The following is an 11,042-nucleotide window of genomic DNA, read 5'->3' as shown; positions in this document are numbered from 1 at the left end:
CCTCGCTGATGTCGAACTCGTTCCAGCCGTGGTACGCCCTCCGCCGCCTCACCTCCTCCTGGGTCAAACCCAGCTGCAGGTCGGCCTGTGGGCGTGACACGCAGCGGCGCTCAGATTACCGTTTCAGAGACGAAGCTCGCACAGAAACAGGACGACGTGTCTCATTGGCTCGGTCTAAGTCTGAGGATTTTTAATGGCGTCACCGTCGTTCTCATGAACCGATCAGCTGAGCGCTCTCTGAGATAAACGTGACGAATGTCAGGCTGAGAGGCGCTCGCCTCCTTACCTGCAGGACACATGCTACTTCATTGACGGGCAGTTCACTGGCTTTTCTGGACGTCAGTACTGGGACCATGGTCTCATCTTCACTGGAGGGTTCTCCTTCGGAAAGCTGAAACAGGAAGAAGACAGAGAGACTGAGACTGCAGCAGGGTTCCTATTGAGAGCTGCTTCTCACATCCAGGCCTGGACAACCTCCACCTGCGAGCATCAGACAGCGACGACGGCGTCTGTCGGGCCCACAGACTGCACCGAGGTTCTCCGTGAAACGGATCACATTCCTCCACTTTTACTCGAGCAGAGCTCTGCTTTCCACAAAGAGTCAGGGACCTCTAAGGTGGGAGCACTCGTGACTCGCACACCTGACGTCCAGCTGTGCAGGTAAGTGTCTGAGTGATGACACAGCTGTGACCTCTGGGTGAACGCTGTCATCTAACCTTTTATGGATGACTTCAAATCCAGTTTCTCGTCAGCTGCTGTCAAAGATAATAATCCACAGAGTCACATTTCAGGACTCTCATTACTGCAGGCGTAATGCTGCTGGCAGATGCCAGGAAGTAACCAGAAACCTTTCACAACCAGGGCCAAGACATACGTTTGTTAATAAAAATGCTTCAGAAGGCACCGACACCACCCACAGCGCTAGAAAGACTGCGTTTTAGGTTTTACTTTAATGAACTACAAGAACGTACGGCAGCACAAAAGCTCAGAGGAAATGAGGGGAAGAGGACCAGAATGACTTCCAAAGTAAAAGCACATCTGCACTTTGAGTTTATAATCTCCCCAGGAACCTGCAGTTCCTCTGATGTCCACTAGAGACCGGCTCTATCGGGAACATCTGAACTCCGAGTCGATTCTTCATGAAATAAATGTGAGGAGGGCAGAATTTAGACTTTAATGCCACCAAAGTCAGGAAAAAACAAAGGTTTTGTTTGTGGCAGCTTCCGGCGGGATTAACGGCGTGACGCGCTGCAGGTTTACAACATTAGGAAATTGCTGCGGTGCTTCAGTGCAAACATACTGTCATAAATTACGCTTAAATAGACATGAAAAAATAAGAATAAGAATTAAAGTGCTACGTAGAAAGATATATACATGAGTGCAGGTGGTGATCTGTGCCAAACATGGAATGAAGCAGAGAGGTAAGGAGGACAAACTGAACATCGAACAGCTTCGAGCCTCCTCCACCATCGGTGCTTGTTGTCATGCATGATGCTGATCACTTCCTCCCAGCAGGCTGCAGGTCTGAGGACGAAGGCTGACGCAGAGGAAACCGACAGCAGGAAATGGGACAAAGGCGACAGCGGCGCCGTGGTGCAGGGTTTAAAGCCGAACAAAGAGCAGAGAGGAAGTCGATTCTCCTCCCAGTCAGCAAGAGCAGCTTTTTCAAACACCTGCACAGGTTCACAGGAAGTGCACCTCATCAAAGACTCAGTCCGAGTTAGAATTTAGAGCTACTTGAAGAAAACTGTCGAGAGTCGGCCTCAGGCTGTCCTGCTCAGCTAACGCGGTGGCTAGCATTAGCTAACAGCATCCAGGCCGTGTCAAAGGTCAAAGTCCAGTTTGGGCAGATGGCTTCAGGCCGAACGTTAGCTCGTGCTGCCTTACTACCACAGACACGAGAGAGCGACGAGTCTCTGATGCCTGTTCTTACACCTGAACTCGTTTATGGCCCCACCTGAGAGTCGTGACTCGGGGCAAAGTCTCACCATAAAACTGAGTGACGTGTTTCTGGTCCCAGGCCAGCTGTGCAATATATGTGCACCTGCACTCACCTGCCGGCTTAAAGCTTTGACCTGAGCCTGGCAGCTGCAGGCCTGTGAGGGGACAAACAGCCAGCTGTGTGCAGCTGTGTGCAGCTGTAACGGCGTGAGAACAAGTCTGTCCCACAGAGGTGGAGGAACTCCCGGCATTTCTCATCTGCTTTCAATGTTTTCACAGTCCGAGCTGCCGGGCGGCTCCGGCCGGTAAACTGCGGCTCGAGACAGTTTTCCACGCAGTGGCCGAATGCGATGAATAAACTGCACGTCAGCAGGAAGTGCAGCCAACAACACGAAGGTGTCTGCGGCTGATTAATGCTGTGACCCAAGCAGCAGACTCACAGGTGCATTTAAGACCACACGAGACCTGAAAGTGTCAGAAAAGCTGAAATCAGAGTTGGAACAGAAGCAGCTGGTACGGCAAAGCTACAGCGTTACGCCCGATCGTCGCTCCTGCAGGAGATGAAACACCCGCCCCCAGCCTCCTCGTACATACACTTCTGTTATCAATTTGAAATGCTACGTTGCCGCCTTCTCGAGTTATCGTGGTCACAAAGTCAGGTGTCCACGCGCCTGCCTGCCCAGCGGGGTCACATGAACACCCCGACACAAACATCGGCGCTGCAGCTGAAAGCCGACCGCAGTCTGAAGGCCGATTGGCGTCAGAGTCGAGATTATTCAGGAAAATATCGAAACCTTCATTTTATTTGAGATCAAATCACGTTTACTGTCGCATCACACGTGCAGGTACACTGCTACATGTGAGTGAAATTCTTGTGTGCGAGCTACATTGTAGCCACAGCCACCGTGGGGCGCACTGACAGAGGCGAGGCTGCCGGACACTGGCGCCACCGGGCCCTCTGACCACCACCAGTAGGCAACGGGTGAAGCGTCTTGCCCAAGGACACAACGACCGAGACTGTCCAAGCCGGGGCTCGAACCGGCAACCTTCTGATTACAAGACGAACTCCCAACTCTTGAGCCTCGATCTAGAAGCTACCACTCAGCAGAAGTGCACACTGTTCTGTGAATCACCTGTCATCACCTGCCGGCCTCCTCTGCCTCCTTACAGCTTCCTTCAATCAGTCAGCTTTACCTGAGACACAGGTGTGCAAACTTCCTCTCAGCATCCACACACAGAGCTGCCCCTAAAAACGTTTTGCTCTGCAGACAGAGAGAGGAGCAGCGATCAGCTGAGAGGATTGTATCTGATTAGCAGTGAGAGCAGCTTAGACGACCATCCTGCTGCCTCCTCCTCACGCTGCTCCCGCAGGACGGGAGGGTCACTGCAGTCTGACTCACTTAAACTAAACGCAGACCCTGCTGTCAGAGTGTTAGCGCCAAGGTCACTGCTGATGTCACACCTGAGCAAACACGAGTAGCATCAAAGCATCATGTGACCAAAGAAGTGATTCTGACGTCCCCGAAGCCCGAAAATCTTCAAACGCCTCCTGTCACGCTGGTGACAGGAGGCGTTACCTGTCTCACCTTTGTTGCTGCGACTCGTTTGACTGCTGATTTTACCAAATGCAAACACCAAACAAACTGAAACGCACCCGACCTCTACACCGGGCTCAGCCACGCTTCACTACCATCTGACATCATCAGCTGACATCATCATCATCAGGTCAGGTTGGCCGACAGGAGACAGCTGCAAACAGCTGCAGTCTGACAGCATCCCTCTCACAGAGACTGTGGAAGGTTAGCAGACACTTTCAGTCTGAGGTGTAAATGCAGATTACAGATTACAGCACGGTGCCATCAGCCTGACGGTTCCACTCAGCCAGTGATTTTCCTGCAGGAAGCCTGTAGAGCGCAGATGTAGAACGAAACAGCTGTGGAGTCACAGACATACGACAGGTCTGAACGCCTGACAATCTCCTGACGCAGAAATACATAAAACTACAGTGAGAAAAAAATGATGTTACGGGATGAAACAGACACTGACAAAGTTTAACTTTGAGGACACGATCATCACATCCCCAGATTTGAATAATTTGATAACGAATCCTGTGATAATAACATGCTGTTGCTGGCTGGCGATTCCCACGTCTGTGTGAGGCTCACTGAGCCGTCAGAGTTCACACACACAGCGAGCTGCGGCTGAAGTCCGATTTCATCGTCGCTCTGCAGGACAGCCGCGAGCCAACGCAGCGAGCTGGAGACCGTGGATAACTTTCCATCAACAGCAAGAGACGAGACAAACGTCAGAGTGTCCGTAACTCATCCTCCACCAGCCCAGGCTCAGAGAAGCTCAAACACGTTATAGCTACGTTATACATGTTAATGCGTTACAGTGAAGCGTGAGGAGCAGGAGGAGCACTGATCAGCTCTCTCAGCGCATTTTTAAACAGGAGCAGTGACGCTTCACCTGGCCTCCAACCACAGCGCCTCAGGAAGGTGGTGGTGTTAAAGTGAGCTGCTGCTCCATTGGCTGTTTGGTCAGTGATGCGGTCGCAGTTTTTCGACTTCATCAGGGTGGAACTCCAGCTGTAATCTAATAACTGAAGATGGGTGGAGTCGCACCATCAACCCTCAGTTTTCCCTCTCAGCTGATTTCCACACACGCACGCGCACACACGCACACGCACACACACGCACGCACGCACGCGCACGCACGCACACACGCACACACGCACACACTTAAATGCAGACCACGGAGTGTAACCGAGCAGTATATCGGACACCGGGATCACCACGAGGAAAAGCACAGACACACACACACACTGACATGAACACAAAGGAATAACAGGAATTTCATCCTGATTGCGTGTTTGTATCATCACTGCAGGCCGCTCACAGAACACTCGCTGAGGCTGGAGCCTCCGTGTTCGACGTATTAACCCTTTGTTATCCTCGGTATGAAACCTCCTCCCTGCTCTCCTTCAGTTTCACGTCTTTTCTTGTTATTTCTGACATAATGTGTGTTTTGTGTGCGAAGAATATCTGAGACTTCCTGCTCTTTGTGTGGGCTCATGTTTCACAGGCCTCTCTTATCTGGTTAAAGCACCGAGCTGAACTCTGGATGTCGGCCGGCTCGGTGCCAAACGGGCCGTTAGCTGCACGCCTCGCTGGCTGCTGGTGCTCATTTCACTTCCCGAAGGATCGACGGACTCCAGCGGAATATCAGCAGAGCTCCACATCGCTGCATCGCTTCCTCTAAGTTAATGACGGGCAAAAAGAGAAAGTAGGTCGGACCCGACAGCCGGCGGTGACTTTCAGACGAGGACGTGATTGAATTCATTAAAGAGAGAAGAAGGTCTGTCCACAGAGGAGGACGGGCGTTTATTTCTGGACCGAAGTGTGCTGAAAACATTCACAGATCAGACGCGTCTCGTTTCACATCCACAGGATGGAGTCCGCTCACGTTTGAAACGGGACGGCAGCACTGATCCCGAGCGTATAATCAAATGCAAAGTGCAGCACAGCAGGCCCGCAATGACCGATGACCTCGGCCAGTGTCAGCCGGCGTGCTGCAGGTGAACCCTAGACCAGCTCCGCCCCCCGGTCTCCCCGGGTCTTTTCCTGCGTGTCATCTTCCTTTTTTTGGTACCAGTACAGGTTTTATTTTAGTTATCGGCGACACCTTGAAGGCCGGTCCGAGGAGAAACAAAGATTAGGGACCGCTGCCCTGACCCGCTCTACCACCTGACCCACAAACACTGACTTCACTTCAGTGTCACAGGAAATGCTGCGAATGCTCTGACCGACTCCGGTCATGTGATTGCTGAAACAGAAACGTTAATAAAATGTCTGATGTCACAGTCGCCATCAGTTAAGGTTTCTCGCCCAGCGCCACGACGGCGAACGCTGCTGGTGAATTTATCTCTTCTTGTTTAGCTGCTCGTCAGCGTCAACCTGTCAGACACCAGGATCAACCCGAGGAAAAGCACCGTGGGAAAGCACACGCAGCGCTGCGTCACTGACACCACCACAAAGGAATAATGGGAATTTTACCCTGATCGACTGTTTTTGTAATCACTGGAGTCCCGTTCACAGACTCTGGAGTCTGACGTCTGAACTCTTTGTTCACATGAAGCCTCGTCCTCGCTCTCCTTCAGTTTCATCCCAGCAAACACGCAGAGCTGCTGCTGACACTTTGTTACAGGAAGGTTTTATTTCCACTTAGATGCTGTCGGCTGCTCTGCACTCGAGCTTTATTTGTTATTAAAAGCATTCAGTTAAAAACGAGTTACAGATACTCGGCTCACGTTTGCAGGTGTAGATGGGCGGGGCAGCACTATGAAGCTCTGGGCGGATGTTACCTGACACGGACCAACAACCTGCTGTTCATCAGCCGACCCCAACGCACCCAAGCTTACAGGACGCGGGCTGTGCAGGTTACCGTGGTAACCGAGGAGCAGGTACACTTAACACGACCTCAGTGTTTATGATTTCCATCCTGAACGCCGCCTCACGGCCCAGCTACCGTCTAATTATCAAGCTGCTATGGCGCCGCTGCGTCGCACTGAGCGTGTTCGAACATGGCAGAAGAACAAACACACCTCCACCCACCTCCACCCACCACGCTGATCACCGGCATCAGTCTGAAACTGTAAATGAACCTCTGTCACAGCAGCGACCCCACCGAGAGGCTCGCTTCAACTCTATCTGGAGCCAACACTGAAAATAAGACACAGATGAGCCAATAAAAGCTCTCGTGAGCCGCTGAATCAAAGGCTCAGGTGGTGCTGGTGGGGTAAATGGTTGTAGGTGAAGCTATCAGTGATGGAGCTCACGCACCACTCAGCACCACGAGCACTTCTACAACAAAGACGAGCCAATCGGAGCTGAGCAAGACCTCCGAATAACTACATCACTCAGATCAGTTTACACAGCTCCGCCCTTCATCAGGGTGGAGCTCCAGCTTCAATCTAATAACTGAAGACAGGTGGAGGCACTCCATCAAACCTCAGCCTGAAACATCACAGTTTTCACAGCTGATTAGCACACACTCACAAGTCACTGTTGATACACGCACACACACACATGCACACGCACACATGCACGCACAAACACACACACACACATGCACACGCACACATGCACGCGCACACACACATGCACACGCACACACACCTTCTGTGACCTCGCTGTATTGACTGCACTTTCGGCAGCAGCCACAAAATTGATTTTCCAGGATTGATAAACCCAAACGACCGGTCTGAACCGCGGCGCTGCGCCGCACTGATGAAGACCGCGCTCAACTTCACCCGAACCTGCCTCAGCCCGTCCGCACGCAGCTGGTCAGCGACACCAGAACCACAAAAAAAGAACTGTTACAAAACTTTTCAAAAACAGCGGTTTGAGTTAAAAATATTGAAGCTCTGAATATTATCAGTGAAGAAAAGTTATGAATCTTAAAGAGCAAATCTACGTTTTAAAATACACGCGGACGAACAGAGAGCCGTCTAAATCACAGACGTCACATGACTTTTCTTTGAGAAGAAAGCAGTAAATTTACAGAGCGAGCCAATCGTGAATATTCTCAGGGAATTAAAAACATTCATGAGGAAATCAAAAAAATCTTTCAAGTATAAAATCACAAGAAAGACAAAACCTTTAAAGTCACCAAAAAAGTGATTTGTCACCAGACACAAAGGTCCACACTTCCATCTAACCAATCACGTCAGTTATTCACACCACACTAGCCGAGGACGTTTTGCTTTCAGTTTCCTGCTGTGTGGGCGGAACGGTTTTTACTATAGAACCGGTGTTGCGACCGGTTCTATAGTAAAAATAATAAAAATAGATCCTAACAAAGGAAGCAATCACACCACCAGCTGGGTGCGGAGCATCATTCCAGTGTCCTGACGCATCAAAGCTGTGCGTGGATGTTTTAGCGGGTATGACAGGTATGTGCAAAGGCAAATTAACACAATAACTCCAAAGAACCAAGAGAGACGGTGAAGACACGATCAGAGGGGCGGCTGTTTTATTACTTCATTATTTACTGGTGCTGTATCAGGCTAATGCATGTATTCTCCTGCAGCCTCATAACTACAGTCACATAAACACGCTGCCATTTTTAGGCTCCATTATTTTATTTGACCTGAAATATTTTTTTTATTGACTCTGCGATATTAAATTATGTTACTTATTACTTAATTATGTTTCAGCAACATTAAATTTAAAAACTGTACTTTTGAGTTAAAATATATATTTATAATTTTAATAAATGACAAATTAAAAAAAGCATGAACATTTTTTTGTATCGAAAAAATTTCGAACCGTGACACCAAAGTATTGAACCGAAATATATATATATATATATATATATATATATATATATATATATATATATATATATATATATATATATATATATATATATATATATATGCAATGATACTTGTATGGATATTGAACCGTTCGATACAGTGCTTTCGGTTCGGTACGCATATGTATCGAACAATACAACATTTTTAATTTATTTTATCAACTTTCCTTCTGACGATGCTGTCTGTGTTGAGCGCTCAGTGGATCTGCGCTCGACAGTGCAGCCTAGGCGGAGTAGTCGAACGCAGATTCACTGAGCGCAGCGCAAGCTAGCAGACAGAAGTTAAGCTCTCCTTGCAACATGGACCTCCCCCACCCTCATTCAGATCTGGCGTTTGGAACTATTTTGGTTTTCATGTGACGTATGACCCTGAAGGTAAGCGCGTCATGGACTAAAGTAAAACAGTATGTTGGATGTGCCACGCAATGCTCAATTACATGGGTGGGAGCTAGTGTGTTAGCGCAGTTAGCTCGTTAACGTGTTGGCCATCCAGCCCCATGCACGGGGCGATCTGCGGTAACTCGTTAATGGAGATTTGCCGTGTTGTGGCCTTAAGGTCATTTCAACGAGATTAACCTGAAAGCACTAGTGGGAACACAACGAATATGACTGCACATTTACACCGACAGCATCCTAGTGCAAAGACAAGTGGAAGCAGAAAAAAAAACAAGCAAGCATGCTACAAACTTTACCCGAGTCATTTAGACAGCTGTTAGCACATGATTCTCCTTATGCTGCTGAGAATATAGCCCAGAAGAAGCGGATAGTATAGCTTTTATTTTGGAAAGAGACATTTCTCTGTAATAAACTCTCTTTTCCAAAGATGAGTGATTCCTCAATCAGATACGGGGCTCGCAATATCGCTAGCCCGACATCCCGGAGCTAGCGATTTTTTCAGTCGGGCTACCAAAATCTATCTCTTCCCTGCCCGTCGGGCTATTGTAGGAAGAAAAATATATGTCAATGCTTTTGCATTCTTTCAGAAATGTAGCTGGGTAATTATGTCATTGGCATCGGTGAGCCACTGTCAATATGTGACATATTGCAATCGCGTTTGAATTTGCGCTTGTTTTTTTTGCTTTCACTTTGCAATCGTGCGAACTGTGTATAGAGAGCGACAGCACTGATCTGTGAGTGATGATAATTTGCGCACCAATTCCTCTGACATCGTCTTATTAATCGGTGTTGCGACCGGTTCTATAGTAAAAATAATAAAAATAGATCCTAACAAAGGAAGCAATCACACCACCAGCTGGGTGCGGAGCATCATTCCAGTGTCCTGACGCATCAAAGCTGTGCGTGGATGTTTTAGCGGGTATGACAGGTATGTGCAAAGGCAAATTAACACAATAACTCCAAAGAACCAAGAGAGACGGTGAAGACACGATCAGAGGGGCGGCTGTTTTATTACTTCATTATTTACTGGTGCTGTATCAGGCTAATGCATGTATTCTCCTGCAGCCTCATAACTACAGTCACATAAACACGCTGCCATTTTTAGGCTCCATTATTTTATTTGACCTGAAATATTTTTTTTATTGACTCTGCGATATTAAATTATGTTACTTATTTATAACTGTTAATAGCCTTTAACAGACATAATTATTTTTCCCGAGGGTCTGAGAGGTTTTATTTTCTGACGTTATTAAAATATTTTACTTTATTACACATTAACTTGAACTCAACTGCCGCTGTCTGGGTGTCATTCCCCGCACACAGACACACATTATAACCCACAGTCATCCTGTCAGGATGACATTTTCGTAAGTTTTTGATATTTCCATACTCGACAAATAACCCAGGTTTGTGCTCTGGGATTATTATAGTTTATTATATGTATATAATAATTTATTGTACTGGCATTTGGTTTTATTTACCTGTATATTTATTAACAGTAAGACCCGTGTTATTTTATTCCATCTCCGTAATAAGCCTAACCTGAATCGGCCATGGCACGCCTGTACTCTGATAACGAGCGCGGAGCTCTCGCAGTGTTAGCCTGGCTTAGCCTGCTAGCTGCCCCGCCGGTGAGCTCACGGTGTCCCGGGGACGGCGGACCTGGCCGCTGGAAGCCTCGGACACTCACGACGAACTCAACAGCACCGACTGCCGCTGCCTGGGTCTCATTCTCCGCCATGTCAGCTCCAAGAGGCTAACTTACGTCAGATTCCCCGGTGACAGCTACAGGCTAACAGACGCTATCAGCGCTCCTCTCCCGGAGACAAACTAAGCAAACAAACCCGACGCCGGGCTGCTGTCAGCTGCTACGGACAGTTACTGAATTCCGGAGGGTTTCATTGCGGGAACCGTATTTGATTCATGGGCTCGGAGGTGGGTTTAATGGCATTATGAGCCGCCATCACGACGGAAAAGTGAAAATTTGTAAAACTTACCAGCAGCTCCCGTTTCTTCTGCATCTTCCGTGAAATCCCGGAGCGGAGCGTCTTCTTCCGACAGAGGAGCGTCCACCATGCCGCACTCACGGGCTCTGCTCCGCGCTTCCGGACACCCTTTCAAAATAAGACCGGCAGCGGAAATGGGCGGTCCTCTGACGGATCTTTCAACAACCGAGGTGTTACTGCTTTCAATAAAAAGTAAACATCAGCAGCGAAATAAAATCATAAACGCGGAGGCTGCGAACAGGCGGAGCGGGGAGGCCTAAACCACTTATTATATCAAAATAAAAGATACAAATAAAAATATATCGACTAAAGCAGCTACAC

At 48.4% G+C, this 11,042-nt stretch overlaps 1 protein-coding gene across 2 annotated transcripts in view; it reads right to left on the bottom strand.

Annotated features, from left to right (window-relative positions):
• The window catches only part of LOC101479414 (calcium-transporting ATPase type 2C member 1), a 26,719-nt gene extending 15,863 nt beyond the window's left edge, over positions 1-10,856 (bottom strand). The window contains exons 1-3 of one of the 2 annotated variants that reach the window (XM_024804162.2): positions 10,713-10,856; positions 287-391; positions 1-85 (exon numbers count right to left, since the gene is read on the bottom strand). The exon at positions 1-85 is cut by the window's left edge and continues 32 nt beyond it. In XM_024804162.2, the coding sequence (XP_024659930.2) occupies positions 1-85; positions 287-391; positions 10,713-10,736 (214 nt within the window). In that variant the 5' untranslated portion in view covers positions 10,737-10,856. Of the gene's footprint in view, positions 86-286; positions 392-3,074; positions 3,213-10,712 lie in introns of those variants that run through there. The other variant, XM_024804163.2, reaches the window with a different exon arrangement.
• Between the last annotated feature and the right edge of the window lie 186 nt (positions 10,857-11,042).

This window comes from Maylandia zebra, linkage group LG1 (assembly GCF_041146795.1).
Source record: "Maylandia zebra isolate NMK-2024a linkage group LG1, Mzebra_GT3a, whole genome shotgun sequence".
NCBI classification, from domain to species: Eukaryota; Metazoa; Chordata; class Actinopteri; order Cichliformes; family Cichlidae; genus Maylandia; species Maylandia zebra.
This window is presented reverse-complemented; position numbering and strand designations above follow the sequence as displayed.